The sequence below is a fragment of the Dermacentor variabilis genome, chromosome 11, assembly GCF_050947875.1.
Source record: "Dermacentor variabilis isolate Ectoservices chromosome 11, ASM5094787v1, whole genome shotgun sequence".
NCBI classification, from domain to species: Eukaryota; Metazoa; Arthropoda; class Arachnida; order Ixodida; family Ixodidae; genus Dermacentor; species Dermacentor variabilis.
Genome location: NC_134578.1, coordinates 63,224,382 through 63,246,332, shown reverse-complemented (window position 1 = coordinate 63,246,332; position 21,951 = coordinate 63,224,382). Strand labels below are relative to the sequence as shown.

The window sequence follows — 21,951 nt, the reverse complement described above, 5'->3', positions numbered from 1 at the left end:
CTCAGTTGGCTCTGTAGTGGAGCAAGAGCAGCGCTCTGATATCCACAGCTGGTATGAACACTGTGCACACAACCACAAGCTTTCCTTCTATTACTATAGGTAGCTCTGTGTACACCAATTTGTCGTTTGTAACTAGTTCCTATGCAAACGCACAGCTCACTTTAAGCTACCAAAGCTGACGTGTTTGTTCTTTTATCTAAGCTGGTCCACCAATGATTTCCGGTACCTGCAACGAAGACGGCGGCACAGCGCGCATTAGCGGGTTAATCTTCTATAGCTCCAAAGATAATTCTTTCTGCAATGGAGTAGCAGTAGCCTGGTGTGCTGTGTAGGACCAAGGTTTCTCGTCCGCGTAATATTTGAAGACCAGCGCGGCGCTACATCTAGCTATTGGTTCCCATTTCTTTCACTTTGGGCGAAACTGCTCAAACGTCTACGCAATGTGAGGCAATGCACGCTAGCGAAGACAGCTGTGTGCCCCAGACGCCACGCATTGATCCAAGTTTATACCGACTAAGGTTCTACGACGAAACTGTCGTGGAAATTGATGTGCGCCAGTCACCTTTCACTATTTCATTCTACGAATCCGTGAGTTATCTTTTCGTTTCATTTCTGAAAGGCATGTCAATATCTTCTTTCTGCTAGAAGGGGCATAATTCATTCTTGCGGGCGACAGCACTTTTGGCATTTCCATTCAGGCACTACTTGGTATTTATGCTGGCTGTCCTGAGTAAAGATTCTTTTGAACAACCCAGCTGCGACAAGGCTCTTTTGAAAGTGATCACGATACATTTCGTTTAAGCAGCGGCAACGTGACTAGACAGCTCTAAAGCGTGAGGCGTTAGGAAAATGGCTCTTCATGTGGGCTGCATGCACACGAAATTATTTCAGGACAGTTTAGAGTTCACTAACTAATGTTTATCGTGAAAGAAGAATGCTTATATAGTTCCCTTTCTCTCAATTCAAAAGCTTTACAGTAAAATAATAATGACTATGAAACAAGCAAACGAGCAATAAGGAACAATGAACTGCTGTATACCTCTCTCAACTTTGGAAGGCAGCCGTAGCCGTGCCGTTCGATATGAAGTGTTGTTGCGTAAAACTAGCGCAGGAGCACCACACCTCCCCACTCTTGGACAAACAACTACTGACGTTGCACAAAAGCCATGCCGCAAATATGTCTTGCAATTTTTATTGCGCATCTTTGTCTTCAGGTGAGTGAGAGTGGATTTGTTTGAGCCAACACTGGAGATGCTAGGAGAGGTACATATGGAGGAAGTGAGAGTTGCTTGTATAGTGTTACTTGCAACGTGTCAATTTTACACCTCGTTAAATTTAATCCTACTTTAAGTAATCAACGGATTATGAGTTTTGGACAACATGAGAGACGTATGCAGCAAATGCATAATTTGCACATGATTGCAATGATTCGTTGGTAAATACCAATGAAATTTTTCGTATTCCAGTAGAGCGAGGGTAAATATGAAGCAGAATATGAGATGTTCAGGGAGAAAAAAAGTCAACTGATGCACTGTATGCACAAAAATGCAGTAGAAACTCATTACCACACCAGACTCTGTGCGTATGTCTAGTCACATCAACGTTCATACATGTGAGTCAGAAAACCCCACACTTTTTTTCTATTTTGTTACATGAGATACATAACGTTTTTTTTTTAAACAGGATCTGGTCCTGCTGCTCGACTTTTCCCTCCAGAAGTTTATCTTAGTATTGATTTTTGTAGTACATAATATATCGCTTCATATTACAGCCTTATGAACCTTCAGAATAAGCCTATTACTGTAAACAAGATAAATCTGAATTGTCTTCTGATCAGTCTTCTTTATTCCCTTTCGCCTTGGGATACTACCATTTCCATATAAATAAGATTGTGGAAACAAACAATCCAGTTACACTTATTGTCCTTTTTCTTCCTGTTAGACCCAGTGTGTTTATTGTATAACATCTTAAACACTTTGTCATAACTTACCAACACACACACAAACACACACATCTATCCGTATATATCACCTAAACCGTTGATAAACCAAGTAACCTGCGGATGCATTGAGCCTAATGTTTTTCTGGAAAATTGGTTCAGCTCAAAATTACGACAATCTATCAGAATTAACCAACACAGTGCTGAGTAGAAATAAAGCCATAAGGAGCTTTTGAAATCTAGCAAAAGAAGCTTTCAATAATAGCTACGCATCGATCTGTCGACATTCGATGAATGTGCAGTTTGCCTATTTTATTGAAGTGAGAGGAAAGCCACGTTCACATACTTGCCAACATTGTTATTTATGGGTTTTTCTCTATTTCTGACGTGACCTTATTTTTCGCGCGGTTTCCCTCTCATTACAAAATGTTGTAATTTCAAAAAGGTTATATTATTGAGCTTGTGCAGCTATATCTTGTGTTGCAATTTTTTGTGCTTTTCCAGATATCCTGTGAACGCATCAACACCCCACGTGAGCGCAATTCAATCGCTTACCCTAAAGAGTGTTGAGGCTCATGCAAATACCATGTAAAGAAGTGTCCCGAGGGGTCCTGGTATGCGTAGAAGCAAAGAAAACAATGCGCGTAGACAGGAATGAATGTTTAGCGCACAAGCGCAGCATTTTACGAACAACAGTAAGTACAAATCAGCATGGGCGCAGATTCATACTTAATATGCCATGTAATTAACAGTGAGCTTGTAAACTGCGGCTCAGTTACTCAACGCTTTCTTTCACTGAATCATTTGCCGAACTTGAGTGAAAAGTTGTGACATATTTAACACTGAGTAGTCATGAAAGAAGGAAGCGTGTTCTGAAAGCTCACCGTTCTCATGCTAAAAGAGCTGCTTTAATGTGAAAAGGTACGATGCTTCTGTGTTGAATTCGTTGGTGCCGCCATATCTTTCCCACACGCACCTTATAAACTAACACAATTGAACTTAGCGCAATACGTTTTTACCTTGACGTTGTATTTCTTGTGCGCGGAATGTGTGCGTTTAAGTTTTGTTTACTACTGATTAAATACAGCAACAGGCGAGCACCACAGGTCACGTACCCTCTGAACAGCCGGACGCTAGCCTTTGAACAGCTGTTTTTGAATATGTTAGTCCTCTTTTCATGCCTTCTTCGCGTCAAGCCACCCGCCTGCAACATGCGACAGTTCCTGATCGCAGGTGAGCATTACACGCTCAAGCGCTCAAGTGAAGTGCCCTTCCAGAGCCAGGAAGCTGGGTGGGAGGAAAGCTACAATTGGGTTACCTGCAGAACCGCATTATGCCGAAGAAGTACCGAGGAAGCATTCATTAAGGGTTTCCTCTGTACGGAATTTTTCTGAACGCACGTAAAGCAACCAAATTGTTCCGCCGGCTTGTAAGGAAAGTTTCAGACGTGACCAAGCATATCTGTTTTTTCAACAGCAGAAAGAAGTGAATTACTGTATACGCAAGTTTCACAGAGGTTTCACACAGTCGCAAACAATAGTACTTTATTGTGAGCGTCACATGCCTCACGAGAACCATTTAGGAAATTTTTTGAGCAGCACGACAATGTTACTACGTTAACACGAATGGTTTTTGCAGGTTGCGGTAGAGCGGTTCCACTTTCAAGAATTGTCAACGGACAAACAGTTTCAAGGACAAAAATGCCGTGGATTGTAAGCTACGTTTACCAAATTTATTCCGATATTGAAACCGCGAACCTAATTCCTACTGTCTCCTTTGTGAGGGTAGGTCTCACGCAACACTAAGGGATGTTTGTTTTACGTCAGAAAAGAAGTTAGATGCTTCAGAAGCATTGTTCTCTGAATGCACACTTCAGTTTACACTTGCAAATTTTTTTTAAAATCAGTAGCTCAATGTTCATACAGCTGTTCAGTGAAAAAAATAGGCCCTTAGCATCAGTATAGCGAATATGGGTTTTCTGTTACACTGATGCATAATATGAAGTATGTGAGAGAAGAATACTAAAATGAGATTTCGCTGCGACCATTCTACTGCAGTACAAAGGGCAATATGATAAAATTTTACCTCTCATTGCTCAAAGTAATAAATATCTGGAAATTTAGAGTTCTCCAGTCATGTTTTAAATGCTCGTATAGTTGAAATGTCGTTTTACAAATATAAAATCAAAAATAGGGGCTGACAAATGGAATATCACGCGTGGTATCAAGGTTATAAACAGGGATAAGGTGCCTCGGAAAGGTTGGCCGATGTGGGGAAAGGCAGGCCAGCGCTTCTGAGGCACCTTATCCCTATTTATCGCGTTTATGATATGCTTCCCAAATATTGTAATTTGTATTCCGATTGGAATATTTGCACATAAATGAACTACTATTTTCAATCACGCTTGTTTGCAAAGTGGTCGTAACCAACAGGCCTTAAAGTAGGTACGTTATTCTAGTACGCCTGTTGTAATACAAATGGTCCTAATAATATAGTTGTGCAGGCGCGTTTTATGTTGCCTTCTGGCTAAGCCTAGAATGTTTGGCATTCGACAGATTGCATAATGAACTGCTTTCCAAAATTGAAAATGGTAGCAGACGGAATGTCGCCGGAGCCACGGATTGCCAAGGGGCCTCGTCAGACAGGTCCCCCTGCATAAAATTTTGGCACCAGCAACATTTCTCGTTCGATCGGCGTTATTGACTTCAAGTCTAACTTTTCCTGAGAAATCCAGTCTTGTTTGCATCGCTTACAGTTTTCCGGGGTACTTAGGTGTTTCTTCGAGCGTCCTTTCGTCGAGGAAGCCAAGCTCACAACGTCCTGACCTGCAGCGGCAGTATTGTATCTCCCAGCTTTGTCGTGTCGGCTGCCCACTGCCTAACTGAACCGTTCGTACTTTTTCGCACTATTTAAACACTACATCTATGTGGCGCATTTTAAGGCTTAATATACTATCTTAGCAAACGTAACTTCCGCGGTATATCTGATCGACTGTATGGTATTTTTCAAAAGCAGTGAAGAAAACAAGCTTTAATTCTGCATTATGGTAGCCATAATTGAGCACGATGTATAACACTGACGTCACTAAGAGGTGCATAAGCGCAAGCTATCTTTGAAAAGGTAAAGTTACTTGGGAATAATTTTGCCATATAACGAATGCACCAATGAAAATAAATACGCACGGTAGAAATACTTCTAGAATTGATTTTTGGAACATGCATTCTGCATCAGACAATTGTAATTTGATAAGTGTGTATAGGATTTGCGAAAGTATGACCTTTATACAAGTAAACCTAGGGTGTGAGACATGAAAGTGCGGGAGCAAATTAAAAAATAAATTACATTATGGGATTTTACTTGCCAAAACCACAATCCGATTATGAGGCACGTCGTAGTGGGAGACACCTGAAATTTTGACCAGCGGGGTTTTTTAAGGTGCTTGTAAATCTAAGTACACGGGTGTTTTCGCATCTCGCCCCCATCGAACTGCGGCCGCCGTGGCTAGGTTTCGATCCCGCGACCTTGTGCTTAGCAGCCCAACACCATAGCCAAAAAGCCATTACGGTGGGTACGACGCAAATTTGGTTGGGAAGGTGGTGATGTAAGGCTCAAACAATATTATGGACTGTGTATGCTATAGAGCTTATTCTATCTTGTCGGTTTACTTATTCAATATTCCTCAAATTTGTTTTCATAATTTGTAACAGCTCCTCAAATAACCCTTATGTTCGTTAATTCAGTTCCCTGAAATGCAAGCAGGAAACGATACTGGTGAGCTAATAGCCGCCTTGATCACACGCTGCAGCAGTGAGGCATTCATATCGTGGTACATGCTATAAAAATGAAACTGTTGACAATCTAACGCTTTTCTCTAAAAGAAATCTTTGCTGTTATATAACAACTAACTGCTACATCTCTTATAGGATATTGTATTTATTTCTATAATTACGCTATACAGAGTAGTAAGGCTTACATATATTCTATATTGTAAATTGTAATGCTTTGTATAACTTCTTCAACTGTATAAGATTGCCCATTTTGGCTGCCAAGAAGGAATAATTAATTTGACTCGATGGCATTTCATATATATGATTTTGAATATATTAATAAAAGAAATTTGTTGCATGGTGGACTAATGTATACAGGAAGCAGTTTCCATGTATTTCTTGCAGTGGCTATAATGCATAGTTTCTCATGTTTTTTTTTTCATTTGTTTGTGAAGGAACGACAAAACAGCCGCCTCCAGTGTCGTGGTATACTATAACAGCACGGAAAGAAAAAATGGGCCCGAAATACAAGCGAAACGTTTCGCTCGCCACCCAAAATTTGTACTGAGCGTTTACGCTAATGACATTGCGGTTTTGCAGGTACGTATGCAAAATAGATGACCCCTATACGAAACCATTGCGCTTTGTACACACCGCAGGCGGCATGGGCAGCGCTTTGATGCACCGTGGGCCGGACTATTAGTCTTGACTTGTCTTGGTTTCACAATAGCTTTTATTCAGAAATACTGCACCTGTCTCTACGTTTGACCAGGCCGCAGCACCAGTTGTATTTCTGTTCCCCATTCTATCGTCATCGTCACCCATCATGCACCTCTTCCCTCTTTCTCTCCCTCTTCCCCTTCCCCCAATGCCGAGTAGCTGGCTAGAGGAATATACCTCAGGCCGACCTCTCAGCATTTCATATCATTAAACTTCTCTCTCTCTCTCTCTGTTCCCCATTGGATGTTCACGTAAATATGGAAGCAATCTGGATGAATTCTTTTCATCGCATCTTGTATCACATGAGCTTGCATCTGCAGGATTCTTTGGTGTTTTAACGCGTAGGCGTAAGAGGCCCGCGAGTGTAATGGGCAATATTTAGTTTGAAGCACCGAATGAAACGAGTGCCGGAGGAGGAATGCGCCTGAAGGTAGAGAACGGAATCGCGCCGAGGTGAAAATAAGAAGGAGTGCTTAGAGCACGCGGTAAAGCAACGCCACCTAGACGAAAAAGTCTAGGTGGCGCTGAGTGAAGCGGGGAAGTAGTGTCCCTTTGCATGCTCCCACAGGGAGTAGAGTTGCGCATAGGACCGGCATTATGTTCCAGCTGTGTTGCGAAGCCACTCCTCACGCGAGCAGGAGGCAAATGCCACACGGTATTTCATTAGCTTTTTGGTCTGCTGGTCTCGAGCTACATGCTGAAACGGTTCGCAAGCGTTGAGTTAAATGGCACTTTCTAATGCAGGCTACGCTCGAATCATTGGCGTCGCCGGAGGGGGGTAGGGCACCAGCCCATAGAAATTTTTCGTTTATATGTACTAATATCAACGTGCATATACAAAGACACCCACGAACGTGCATATAGGCGATATGACGACCCTGACTACGTCAGTAACTCGAATATCCCGAGTACGCCCGCGGCTCGAATAGCCGAAACCTTCGTGTGCAAACACGCGATAGTTGGGGTAATAGGTCTGCGGAAACACACAAGGTGGAGAGAAGTAATTAATAAAGGGAAAATGAGACATCCACCCAATCGTATCAATTGCTACGATTGGGTGGATGTTTGATTCTCTCTTTATTAAACACGCAGTACCATACAAGCAAAAGCCATGCAACGTTTTTCAGCATGCATATGAAGTTTCTCGCAGAGGCTAGAAGGCAAGAAATGTTTTAAAAGTTGCTTAAAGAAAACTTCACACACGTAAGGTGTACAATTATGTGAGTGCGTTTTGGCTCCTCAAATCATCCGATTAATGATCATCGCCAAGCGAACTACTGTGCCTGCAGTAATGTCAGTGACCGTTAACAGAACCTCGTTTATCATTAAGCGTCATTCACAGCGGCTGCACGTTTTCGACATGTCAATTTTATGGAAAGCTTATTTTTACGATTCATTCATACTGTTACGCGAACGAAATATTAACAGCTGGAGACTATTTACAATGTGTACTTACAAAGGATAATGCAGCGCTGGCCACTTCAGCGGACAGCTCGAGAGCCAGGGAGCGTTCGTCGTCTTTGTCGGGGTGCTTGCATGCATCGTCCACAAGAAACAGGTCATATGCATTTATCATATTACTCCCGGCGGCAGAAGCATCGTCCCGGTGCGTCTAAATATCGGTGATAACAGGAGAGTGATGTGGTTTGAGGCGTGGGACATGCACAACGTCAGTGGAATTCGGTGCAGATGAGGCACTGGTACTGACTGGGGCGATTTCGCAGGTAACTGGAGTCAGGGCACGCAGATCCCGATATGGGCCTGTGTACCGCGACAGGAGTTTTTCTAGCGGGCCAGCGTGACGAGTAGGGGACCACAGGAGTACCAGAGATCCAGGCGAAAAGTGGACATCTCTGTGTTGGCGATCGCACAAACGCCGTTGCTTCTCTTGGGAGGTCACGAAAAGAGCGCGGGTAATATCGCGTGCTTCGGTTGCCTTGGTGATGGCGTCAAGTGAATACTCGCTGGTCTCTGCGGTGGAGTTTGGAAGGGATGCGTCCAGTGGCAATGTGGGTTCTCGGCCGAACAACCGAAAGAAAGGGGAATAACCGACAGTGTCGTGACCGGAAGAACTATATGCAAGTGACATAGGGCAGGGCAAGGTCCCAATCAGTATGGTCCGACGAGACATACTTTGCAAGCATGTCTGTTAGGATACAATTCAGACTCTCCCACAGACCATTAGTCTGTGAATGGTAAGACGTAGTCAGCTTGTGCTTGGTTGAGCAGGACTGCAGGATGTCGGCGATGAGTTCAGAAAGGAATCTCCGACCACGGTCAGTGAGCAGCTGGTATGGAGCGCCATACTGCAGAATGACGTCGCGTAAAAGAAAATTGGCGCCATCTATGGCACTGTTCGTTGGAAGGGCTGTGGTGATGGTGTAGCGTGTGGCGTAATCTGTCGCCACAACGACCCACTTGTTGCCAGACGTGGATAGAGGGAAAGGGCCAAGTAGGTTCAGGCCAACGCGTAATAACGACTCCGAAGGAATGCCGAGAGGTTGAAGGCACCCGGCAGGCAGTGCCGATGGTGTTTTTCGGCGCTGGCATTTCTCACACGCCGCAACGTACTTCCGGACGGAGTGGGCAAGGCCTGGCCAAAATAAGCGTAGGCGAATCCAGTCGTAGGTGCGGGAGACGCCAAGGTGACCTCCCGTTGGTAAGTCGTGAAGTTCTTCGATAACAGCTGCCCGCTGGTGCTTAAGAATGACGAGGAGTAGGGCAGGACCGTAGAGGCGAGCATTTTGCCGGTACAATATACCATCCCTAAGAACAAACAGATAAAAAGACGAACCAGGAGACGACGATTCCAAGCCATTAATGATGGAACGCAAGGTGGCATCACGGCGTTGCTCGTCGGCAACATGTAGCATCTGAGAAACTGAGGAAACGCAAGCGTCGGCATCGGGGTTAGGGTCGGTGGGTGGTTCGCCCACTGGATAGCATGATAAACAGTCATAGTCTTGGTGTAATCGGCCCGACATGGACAGTACTGCATAGCAATATTCTTGTAGCCGCAAAGCCCATCGACCAAGCCGGCCGGTAGGATCCTTGAGCGAGGAAACCCAGCAGAGCGCGTGGTGATCTGTGATTGCAGAGAAGTGCGTGCCGTACAAGTACGGGCGGAATTTGGAAACCGCCCAGACGAGAGCCAGGCATTCAGGATATGCAATCGAATAGTCGCGCTCCGCTGCTCTGAGGACCCCGCTAGCGTAGGCGATGACGCGATCTTGACCCTACCATACCTTTGTTTCAAACATCACTCACAGCTCCTACAAGATCAACGGACCAAAAACAACGACGAAGACAAGCGTTGTCCTCATCGTTCTTTCAGTCCCTTGTCCTGGTATGCGCTGTAAGTGATGTTTGAAACAATGAAATACCAACTAGCCCATACCCAAACCTTGCTCCGATACCGTGACCACTGGCATTGGTATGGACCTCTGTAGTAGAGGATGGGTCAAAGTGAGCCAGTGTAGGTGGCGTGGTGAATATGTTGGTGAGCTGGGCAAACGCGGCAGTTTGAGCGGGGCCCCACGTAAATGGCACGTCCTTCTTCAGAAGATCAGTAAGTGGTCGGGCATTCGCTGCGAAGTCTTTAATGAGGCGTCAGAAGTAGAAGCAGAGTCCTACAAAACTTCAGACGTCTTTGACAGACTTAGGTACAGGAAAACACATGACAGCACGAATTTGCGCCGGGTCTGGTTGAATACCGGAAGCGTCCACGAGGTGGTCCAGCACTTTATTCTGCAGGCGACCGAAGTGACACTTCGATGAATTTAGTTGCAGCGCAGCCTCGCGGAAGACTTGAAAAGCAGCTGATAAGCATCCAAGGTGTATGTCCAATGTAGGAGAAAATACGAGAACGTCATCTAGGCAGCAGAGCCATATTGACCATTTGAACCCTTGAAGCAAAGAGTCCATCATACGTTCGAGCCTTGCTGGGGTGTTGCAGAGACCGAATGGAATAACTATTAATTGATATAGACCATCACCGGTAACGAATGCGGTCTTCTCGTGGTCATTTTCATCCATAGAAATTTGCCAATAACCAGACGGAAGGTCTATTGATGAAAAGTATTTGGCACCATGGAAAAGTATTTGACACCTGGGCTCCAGTATCTATCAACGCCGTCAAAGGGACACCCGTCGACGTGAACATCACGTAGGTTCTGGTTCGTTGGGAGCGTCAGTGGAGGATTTCGACACGACGAAGATAATGCAACGCTAGCTGCAAGAGCTGCATGGTCTTGTTTGCCATACGGGAGGGTTCATAATTGGGCGGCGACGAATAGCGGCGTGATTGAGGCGACGGGGACCGACGGCGCTGAGGTGACGGTGAGCGAGCAGGACGACTGTTATCGACGGATACGGCTGAGGTAGGAGGCATACAGCGCGGCGAGTAACGGCGCGGGTCGGCATATGGGGGAGGAGACGGGGAAAAGGAGCTCGAATATGGCGACGTCCAGGAAGTGCGACAGTGGCGAGCGACGTGTCCAATGTGGAGGCAACGGAAGCAAATGGGCTTGTCGTCCAGAGTTCGCCACTCCTTAGGGTTGTGGTATCTGGGAGGGGAATATAGATCGCTGTGAGGCGGAGCTGTCGGCACCGGTCGGGCGTCAGGTGGGCAAACGGAGCAGGTGGCAGGAAAACCGAGGTTGGCAAATTCTTGCCGTACCACTGCCTGAATGAGAGAGATCACTGGGGCCAGTTGATCAAAGGGTGGGTTAAGTGGGCGTGTATGGAGCGGCACAGGACTTGCAGCCTTGAGCTCCTGGCGAACAATATGTGTGACGTGCTCATTTAGAGGTGGTGGTAAAGCAGTCAGGTCGACGCAAGACGACGTCGCAGCCGTGTTAGGTAGCCGGGAGAATTGTGGAATGACGCGGTGGCTTTTGGTGAGCTGAAAGCGGCGGGACTCCTTGACAATGACGTCGATGGTGGACACATTTTTGAATACCAATAAGTTGAACGCGTCGTCCGCGATCCCTTTGAGTACGTGACCGACTTTGTCGACCTTTTCGTCAACAAATTTGACAACCATTTGGTCGTAGACTTTCCATCAAAGAGCGAGCAGGTCTTGCATGTACGAGACATACGATTCAGTAGAAAACTGAACTCGAACTGAACTCGGGTAGCAAGCTCTTTTCTAGCAGCCAGCTGCCGACCGGTGGAATTGCCAAAGAGGTCGCTGAGCCTCTTCTTGAAAGCATCCAAGCTATAGATCTCGCCCTCGTATGTGTGGAACCAGACGCGAGGAGTTCCGCCCAAGTAGAATAGGACATTTGCTGGCATATTGGTGGGGTCCCAGCGGTTGTTTTGCCCAACACGCTCATACAGGTTAAGCCAGTGCTCAACGTCGACATTATCTTGGCCGGAGAATATGGCAGGTTCGCGGGGGTTGGTTTTGGGCGTTTTCGGCGAGGACGCAGGAGTAGAAGCAAACCAGGTGTCGTCACTGGGAGCCATGGCGAAAAGCAGGACGGTGCGGCCACTGCGGAGCTCTGTTACCAAAATATTACGCGAACGAAAGATTAACAACTGGATACTACTTACAAAATATATTTACAAAGGATAATCGAGCGCTGACCAGTCCAGCTGACGGCTCGAGAGCCAGGGAGCGTTCGTCGTCTTCATCGGGGCGCCCGCGTGCTTCGTCCATAAGAAAACACAATATGCATGTATCAATACCATAGACTAAGCAGCTGCTTCGTAGCAGCAAATCTGCGAGTGGAAAAGGATTCTGAATACTGGAGCTTCTAGATTAAATTTATTAGATACGAGCGAATGGATGATGACTGGCTGCTCGCAGAAAGGCAAGATCGCTGGTGCTTGGATCTTTGGCGGGCAGAATTCAAAGCAACTGGAAAGGCAAAAGCTACCTAGAGTAACAACAGGTTATTTTTATTGCACTAATCACATAATGATGGCAAATTTGCAAAGTATTTATTAACACATTGTTTACTGTAATATGAGGACACATCTTTCTTGATCTCTTCATACTACTCAGGTCAATTTACTATAACACAGCGCTCACGAAACATACATTCCTCCTGTCGACTAAGGCCGAACTAAGAAATTACTGAGCACTGAGCATATTTTGATTCTTGGCAGCAGCTATTTATTCCCGGTTGTCTCGTGTCGTCTTCCTTCGTCCGTCGTTGTATTTCATGCCTTCGGCGCAATCATGATCTAACAAGCAAGATATTGCGGACGATAAATGGTGAAATAATCCCAGCTGTCTCATAAGCGGGAACGCGGGAGGTTTTCGTCTATTACAAAAATAATGAAGACTAGCACATCAATCAACGTTACATGGAAGTTGAAAAGCCGACAAAATATAACATAAATAACACAGAAGGGAAAAATCAGGGTGATACGGGTGAATTGCATCTCCTAGCATTCACACTGTTTTGAATACTCTGTCTAGATACACGTAGTCAGAACAATCATACAAGCAACACAAGGAATTGGGCGTATTTGTAAGTTTACAGTAGTCGCGCATATGTGCAGCGTGACACAAACGTGTCATTCATTCCTTGTCCTGTGTTCCTTTTTCTTCCGCTACACATATACTCTAAAAATTGCACGAGTGAACAACCTCTCGTGCCAGGCGTACGCATCTCAGCGTTAACAGGGGTGTTACTCGAGACACTATCACATCCTCGTCCCTTTCGCAGACGGCTGGTCTCGGCCCATACTCAGTAGCCATAGCAGCCACCGGCCCACGTCTGTCCGTTCGCACCACACTGCGTAAAAAGCTTTACCACCGTCCATGCGGTTTGTGCAGTTTGGTGCGCTACACCAGATCATGGTGAAACGTAAGTGTCAATATGATCTGCTTTGTATCACTTCACCAAAGTGCTTCACTTAATATCAGCGAATACAGTACCTGTAACCCGGAGCCGATTAATGCAACGCACGCATGACGGTCCGCTGATTGCAATGTCGATGGCACTAACTGAAACAACGCATCGGCATCGCGCCCGTAAAGTTGGCTTCGTAGCGGCGCGTTTGAACATTTAAGGTCATTTTGTACCGCGTGATGGCGCTCGACGAATAGCTGTGCCTGCGGTGCTGCAAAAGTTACGTGCAATTCTGCTCCCTGCGGGAGCATATACAGGAACATTCCGGACAAGGAGATAAAAGGCGAAGCGTCGCGGAGGAGGAGGGTAGGCGGAGGCGCGCTGGGTTGACCACCCCTGGCAGTTGCTACGGGTGCTGGGTGTAGTAAGGACGTTCCGGGTTCGTCTCGAGATAACATCGCTCTCTTGCCCCCTGTCCTAATTGCGCGAGTGAAAGCGTGCGACGGTGAGCCGACGATGGTGGCTCAATCTAGGGAGAAAAGCAGGGTGGAAGTGTGTCGTCGGGGAGTGGGTCTACTCCGGCTAATGCTGCGTATGGCGGGGCCGCGCGAGGCCTCTCTTGAAAGGTATCTGCGGTGTGGACAGTCTTGGTGCACCGAGGGCCCTTAGCTTCCCGAACCTGTCCCAACACCCACTCAACAGAGTATACGTTTATCCTTGACTTCACAAGAAGTGGGTGCTCCACAAGATAAAAGGTGTTCCTGCACAGAGCACTACGGATTTGCTAACGCATATAGTAAATACATAGCATCGTAGGGACGAGTAAGAATCCGACTTAGCTGTTTCTGGACAGTAACGCGGATTAGATTCGCCAAAATGTATCCGCATTGCGCCGACGTGCTGTACACGTTTCCCGTCGCATAAATCACATAAGGAGGCAAATTGTGTTATCTGTTGCTTTATGTAACAGGGTTTAGCCACTAAAAAATTACCCATAAGTAATCGGCTGATCTCAATGCAAAAGTCGCGTTGCAGCATCGCTTCACTTTAAGAGCGATCCCACTGCTACTCCAGGTACTAACCCGCAGCAGCAACAGCGAGGCACACTCGCTGCTGCTGCTGCGGCACCGAGCAGCGTCTATGTGTTGTTTGTTTCTGGAATTTATAACGAGCTTCCTGCGTTTATGATCCATCTCATCCTTGGAAGTGGACTGTATGCATCACCTAGAATTTATTATTGATGTTCAAATCAGTTCAATTTCTTTCACAGCTGGAAAAGCCATTAAACTTTGACAAGTTTGTGTCACCAGTATGTCTCCCTAAAAAGCCGCTTAATATTGCTGGAAGGCCTCTACTTATCGCTGGCTGGGGGCTCACCAAGGAAGGCAAGCATGTTTCATTTACATTTTTTTCCTATTTTATTCATGCATGACGAGCAACTTCAAGAAGCCATTACTGTTGGATGAAAATTGCCGTAAAACACATCAACGTTTTCGCGTTAGAGCAGATCCGCAGAGAGTCAATTCTGACCGACAATAGTTCGTCGACTATTCGTGGACTCAGTATTGCTCCGCCGTTACACCTGCTTCTGTGCTGCCACAGTGGCGTATTAGTTAAGGTTAGTGATTCCCGGAGCTGCGCAGCAGGACTAACATACTCACTCTGATTAGCACACCTAGTCAAGCACGTAACTAGTTCTAACACGGGCCGAATTTCAGCGGTAGCGTTGATACGGTAGCGCCACTTGGTGCTTTTTGTTGTAAAGCAACAAATTAGCGATCTTCGAGGCCTAAATTCATTCGTTACAAGGGCAAATTTGATGTACAGATTTTTGCTGTAGAGACATTTACAATACACATGAAAGACAAGAATTTCGCGGAGACATAGAGTATCCTTAGTTTTATATTTAATTTTGTTGTAGGGGCAATTGTTGTTCACCCATTCGGATGTTTAGTGTAGTGTTAGCATCTTAACTGCATGCAAGAATAAATTAATGACCACAAAAAATTTTTCTGATAGTAAAAATGTTTATTGAGGTAAGTAAAAATGATTCTGGTTAGAAGTGACGTTAGAATGGACTGTTCATGTTGCAGGTGGCCAGGACTCTGACACACTCCGATATATTCTGAAGAAGGAAATGCCATATAAACAGTGCAAGCCTTTCTTACATACTGAAGCTCAACTGACACTTAATGAAACCATCGTGGTTTGTGCGACAGCGAGGTCTAAAGATGCCTGCACTGTGAGTATAAAATCTGTGGCACTTAACAACTTCTCATATGTCTGGAACTTGTGCATTGGACCAGTAGCGGAAGTCTTGTGTGGTTGCCTCGAAAATAGTAAGCCGTCCTATGACATGAGGAGCCTGTATGGCCTCACATCCTCATACAGATTCCATGACAAGAGCGTTACTAAGGTATTACGATGCAGATGTAGCGACAATAGTGGTTGAGACATAAAATTTCATTCGTTCTAAATGTTCTACTCCTACCTGGCGTACAACATACCTGAACGCACGCCTGCTGTTTTTAGCAATCGCGTTCAAAAAATATTACGACCTAGGTATATAACCTGCGCTAATTAAACCAATTGATCAATTCATGCTGACGGAATTAGCTACAAAAGCTCTACAATATCTGAGTAACCGAAAGACAGTTACTGTGATGCGTGGGCTTGAAATAGAAGGCTACACAGAGAGCTGACGATGATCAAGCATAAAGAGTGATACACGAAGGTGTTCACATTCAGAGGTGTCACGGACCTTCCGGACGAAGTGAAGCTGAACTAGGTTCAAAGGCATAGAAACTGAAAATGACATAGTGCATGAAGTTCGACATTATGAAGAGTCACAACTGATTAGTCGCTCTGAATTTGTAAGATGGTAAATCTAATAATCTAAATGAGGGGACGTCTCGCGAAAAACTACAATTGTCGTGCACCAGGAATAAGCACGAAACCAAAAAGGAGCATCTTAAGTACAAATAATCATCTGGAAAAGAAGTTTTGCGAAAGGGGTCGCAGAAATAGGTTTTCAAAAGACTGCCTCATGTCCAAGTGAGAGTAGTAAGTGCTGAAAATTTGGCATACCATTAGAAAAAGAAGATTTTCAAAATCGGCATAGCAAGCACTGTTTTCAAAGAGAAATTGGTTAACAATTAAGGTATTCTTCCGTCATTTAATATGTACATGGTGTACTTCATATCAACAAAGCTACTGTTGTCTGAAGGACATGATGCGGAGAGCCAGTGGATATGGCGTTCTGCATCGGTAATGGCGTGCGGCATCGGAACATTTACTTCTATATGCAGAGCTACAGATACCAATAGCTAAATGCAATTACACTCAAAAACGATGTCTGACGTGCTTATCGTTGTAATCTTACGGTAACTTCCCTCCCACTTTGGCTGACAAACTGGCGTAAAACGTTTTAGCAACAGGTCCGCTGTCAATGTTCAGGTGAATTTTCAGCGCACAGACGAATGGCGGCCGACGAATTAATGCCTGGTTCAAGGGTTGTACCATTGGAGTTGTTGTTAACACACCGCATTGTTATCACACCGCCGAAACCAATACTTCTGTCAAACTTGATGTTTAGAACATTTGCAATGCTGAGAACAGTGTTGGTTTTGAATGCTTAGAGCCTCCATAGCAAAAAAGGCCATGCCACATGCAACTATAAGGTGAGGTCGCTGGTTATTCCACGCATATATATCGTCAGCTTCAAAAGTTCCTAAACGTCTTAAAATTTTTATACGTTTCTTCGTAGTAAACACTTGCCTTTCTCGTTTCTTTTCCCCAAGGGCGACTCTGGTGGACCAGTGACTACATGGAACAAACGTGGGAAATTTTTTCAAGTCGGGATTGTTTCCTTTGGCTACGGCTGCGCCAGGCCAAATCAAGCGAGTGGTTACACGAGGGTAGCCACTTTTGTACCCTGGATATTGAGTGTAATGAAACGCTACGAACGAGACGGCCACAGCAAATAAAAACTGAAGTCAGATACTTCATGTGCGATTTCTCAAGCATTTGCTGCTTCAAAACAAACGAGCATCATAAGAAAAATGAAAGCGAGCTTGCCAAATAGTCGTATACATAAAAAAGCCAGTAGGGTTTCATAATAGCTGAAGGAAAGCCGGTAATTTAAGTGAGGCAAGTGAAATTTACCACCAGCAGCCTAAAGTAGTAGCTATGAAATCGCCTCCATTCGCACAGTTTTTCTTTGTCCTAGGTTACGGCGAATGAGTCTGCATACTACAAAAAATATTAAACAGGGATATATTACTTTCACTAAAGGCCCAAGCTTCTATGTTTGGCCTGCATTAAGGTGTGCAGATATTATCGCGATTATATTGATCGATCGCCAATTTTGAGGAATTTTCTCCAATAGCGCGCGTCTGACAGCACGAATGCACAACAGTGACGTGTCGGCAAATGCTTTATTTTGACGCGGACATAACAAGCTTCATAAGAACTGTATGTTGGACGTGTTGATTTGTCACCTTAAAGTACAGCGCGAAACTACAGAGCATGAAATTGACAGGGATTAGGCTGCAGCTAAAATAGCGGAAACTTCCTACGATCGCAAGACAGTTTATTTATACTTTTCAGGTTGAAAATTGAATACCCTGCTGCTAATTTTTAAGAAAGATGGTGTAATTTTACTAGTTGTCACGTGTTTGGTAAATCCATTTACTCAATTGGTTTCAATAAAAAAACATGCTGATATTTCGGAATGTGGTCCGTCTTGTCTTGCTTTTTTGTGCTCTTTAGCTTCGCGCTGTGCTTTCAAGTGTAACAGGATGCCTTTAGTTGGATTTGAAAATTACATTAAAGTTATGTGCCATTTCTGTACATTTTATGGCTTAAAATGCACATTACACGAGCCTGTTGCATAGATCAAATGCTCGAACGATCGACCGAGCCGTTTAAATGCAGAACTGCCGCCTAGTCGATCACTGTTGCGTTACATGCGATGATGCAACGTTGGTTACCCTGTCTTGGCCATGGTAAAAATTTGGCGTGTCGAAAACATGCTGACACTGATCTTTTTTCTGCTAAGTGTACACGCACACACACACACACACACAGATATATATATATATATATATATATATATATATATATATATATATATATATATATATATATTGTAATGGCTGCACTGAACAATTCCGACGGTAACGTCTCTTCGTAACCGAGGAGGCAGGTGATGCAGAGGAGGAACAGCTGGTTGCCCGAACGGCTCACACTCGTGCCAAGCACTGGCGATCCGGCTGGCCCACTGGTTGCACCACAGGAATGGAAGAGACGATCTGGCTGGCCTTGTTCTTGTGCTCTTCTTCTTCATTACAATTACCCCCGGTGCAAAAGCGGAGCCATCGTGGCGACTTACGACGTGGAGACGAGCGGGTCATAGAATTGTTTCAGGCGGCGCACGTGCACAACATCCCGTTCACGGCGGCGCTTCTCGGATGTCAATGTAAGCGGTTCTATGAGATAGTTGACCGGAGAGGTGTGTTCGACGATGCGGTAGGGTCCATGATACTGCGAGAGAAGTTTTGTCGAAAGTCCAGGCGTGGTAGAAGGCACGGACAACAAGACAAGGGTGCCGGGAGCGAAGTTCGGATTCGTAGCGTCGCCATCACGATTGGCTTTTTGTCGTTGTTGGTCAGCGGGGGTGAACTTTCGGGTTAATTGACGGCATTCCGCGGCGTATCGGGCGACGGCTGAAATGGGAGCACATTCTGACGCGTCTGGTGTATAAGGCAAAACCGTATCGATGGTATGGGAAAAATGGCGACCATGGAGAAGAAAGTATGGATAAAATCCTGTGGTACTTTGTGTAGCGGTATTATATGCGTACGTGACAAATGGCAGGATGATGTCCCAGCTTGTATGCTTCGATGAAACGTACATGGCGAGCATATCACCAAGGGTGTGATTGAAACGCTCTATAAGTCCGTTAGTTTGAGGTTGTTGCGCCGTGGTGGTCCGGTGAACTATGCGGCATTGAGCAAGCAGAGCGTCAACCACCTGCGACAAAAACACACGGCCTCTATCACTCAGCAGCTCCCGAGGTGGGCCATGACGAAGAATGAAACGATGGAGCAGAAAGGATGCAACATCACTGGCGGTCGCTGCAGGTAAAGCAGCGGTTTCGGCATAGCGTGTAAGGTGATCAACTGCGACAGTAATCCATCATTTTCCACCGGGTGTTAGCGGTAGCGGCCCGTAGAGGTCAATTCCCACACGTTCGAAGGCACGAGCAGGGCACGGAAGCGGCTGTAATAAACGGTGGGCCGGATGAGGCAGATATTTGCGGCGTTGGCATTGCGGGAACGAACTGACAAACTTCTGGACAAAAGTAAACATTGCTCACCAGTAGTAACGTTGTCGCAGGCGCTCATACGTCTTCAAAACGCCTGCGTGTGGACATTGTGGGTCAGTATGGAAAGACGCGCACATGTCGGAACGCAAAGTCCTAGGGATAACCAGGAACCACTAGTGACCATCGGGCTGGTAGTTGCGTCGATACAAGAGGTTATCCGGGACAGCAAAATGGACAGCCTGGCGACGCAGGGAGCGGGAGATGGGAGATGCAGGCGAGCCAGAAAGAACATCCAAAACAGAGGCCACCCAAGATCCTTGCGCTGTTCTGATGCGAAGGTGTCGATGCGACCGAGGATACCGCCTTAATGGTGGAGAGGGAGGCCGCGTCGGCTGGCAGCGGAGAGCGGGAGAAAGCGTCAGCGTCAGAGTGCTTGCGACCTGAGCGGTATATGACGTATATGTCGTATTCTTGAATGCGCAGAGCCCAGCGGGCAAGGCGTCCAGACGGGTCTTTTAAAGAGGATCACCAACAAAGGGCGTGATGGTCCGTAACCACATTGAAAGGCCTGCCGTATAAATAGGGGCGAAACTTCCCGAGTGCCCAAACGATGGCCAGGCATTCTTTTTCTCTGACGCTGTAATTGCGTTCCGCTTTGGTCGGCGCACGACAGACGTAAGTAACGACGTACTCGGAGTAGCCAGACTTGCGCTGCGCAAGGAAAGCGCCAAGGCCAATACCACTGGCATCGGTATGCACTTCAGTTGGGGCGGTGGGGTCGTAGTGTCGCAGTATAGGCGGAGACGTCAGGAGATGGCGTAAGGTCACGAACGCGGTCTCGCATGCAGGAGACCAGGAGGATAGGTCGTTGGCGCCACTTAAGAGTTGTGTCCGAGGTAATCTTATCGAGGCAAAATTGCGAACAAAGTGTCTGAAGTAAGAACAGAGGCCGATGAAGGCGCGGAGTTCTTTCAGTGTCTTAGGTTTCGGAAATTCTGCCATGGCGCGAAGTTTTGATGGGTCGGGGAAATGCCGTCTTGTGTTACGACGTGACCTAGTATCATGCGCTTGCGCGCGGCGAACTGGTACTTTTTCAGGTTCAGTTGCAGGCCAGCGGGCAAGGCGTCTGGACGCCTTGCCCGCTGGGATCTGCGCATTCAAGAATACGACATACACGTCATATAACGCTCAGGTCGCAAGCTCTCGGACGCTGACGCTCTGTCCCGCTCTCCGCTGCTAGCCGACACGGCCTGCAACTGAACCGGTCAAGGACGTGAACACTTGCCTAAGCCGGAGGAGATGCGTGCTGAAATCAGGGGCGAACACAACTATGTCGTCGAGATAGCACAAATACTTGCTCCATTTTAGGCCGCGCAAGCTATTGTCCATCATTCGTTCAAAGGAAGCATGCGCATTGCATAGACCAAATGGCATCACATTAAATTCGTATAAACCATCTGGCGTAATGAATGCAGTTTTAGGGCGATCAACTTCTGACATCGGGGCCTGCCAGTAGCCCGAGCGTAAATCCAACGAAGAGAAGAATTTAGCGCATTGCAAGCTCTCCAGAGCGTCGTCAATGCGCGGTAGAGGGTAGACATCTTTGCACGTTATCTTACTGATACGGCGATAATCGACGCAGAACTGAATGGAACCATCTTTTTTGTGGCGAGAACCACCGGTGATGCCCACGGGCTGATGGAAGGTGGAATGGCACCGCGCTGAAGCATGTCGTGCACGTGCTCACTGATCACCTGACGCTCCTTTGCGGATACATGGTAGGCGCGCTGCCGCAATGGCGCGTTGGAGCCAGTGTCGATGTGTTGGCTGACGGTTGACGAGCGACCCAGATTAGGCTGAGCGACATCAAAGAAGAGCGGAACTGGGCTAGCAGGTGAAGAAGCTGGGAGCGCTGCTCGGAAGTAAGGTCATCGCCAATGAAAGGTGTGAATAAGTCAGGTGATGGCGGAGCAGAAGTGGAAAGTGCACAGAAGTCAATGAGCTCTGCATACGAAGCAACCGACACGTCCGTTATAAACATGTCATCAAGAGGCTGAACATGGCCAAGTGCTTCGCCGCGAAGAGCCATCAGGGCGGTAGGAACCGGATTGCAGACAACGATGGCGCTGAAACCGGCTGAAATGTCAAGCGCAGCGAAAGGCAGGGGAACGTCTTTGGGGGGTCATGAAGAGTTTTGAAGGAGTGAAGACGACAGCGCCTTCAGAGACAGCGCCACAGAAGGCGGAAACAACGGCAGACGAGTATGGCGGTATGGCGATGTCTTCTCGAAGAACTAGCTTAGCGGGAAGTGGCGCCGACGAGGGGCACGTCACACAGGGGCGATAATTCGACTATATATATATATATATATATATATATATATATATATAT

General features: G+C 46.3%; 1 protein-coding gene across 7 annotated transcripts; it reads left to right on the top strand.

Annotated features, from left to right (window-relative positions):
- Positions 1–840: 840 nt before the first annotated feature.
- Positions 841–17,823, top strand: LOC142564895 (venom prothrombin activator porpharin-D-like). Of its 7 annotated transcripts, none has more exons than XM_075676091.1 (8): positions 1,070–1,214; positions 2,444–2,471; positions 3,578–3,651; positions 4,712–4,827; positions 6,162–6,306; positions 14,503–14,617; positions 15,326–15,474; positions 17,033–17,823. In XM_075676091.1, the coding sequence occupies exons 1-8, from the start codon at positions 1,167–1,169 to the stop codon at positions 17,216–17,218; spliced, it is 861 nt and encodes a 286-aa protein (XP_075532206.1). In that variant the 5' UTR covers positions 1,070–1,166; the 3' UTR covers positions 17,219–17,823. The 7 variants fall into 7 exon arrangements, with proteins under 7 accessions (XP_075532205.1, XP_075532206.1, XP_075532211.1 ...); XM_075676092.1 differs by having other exon boundaries at positions 1,144–1,214; positions 2,444–2,634; XM_075676090.1 differs by lacking the exon at positions 4,712–4,827 and having other exon boundaries at positions 841–1,214.
- The last annotated feature ends 4,128 nt before the right edge of the window (positions 17,824–21,951 follow it).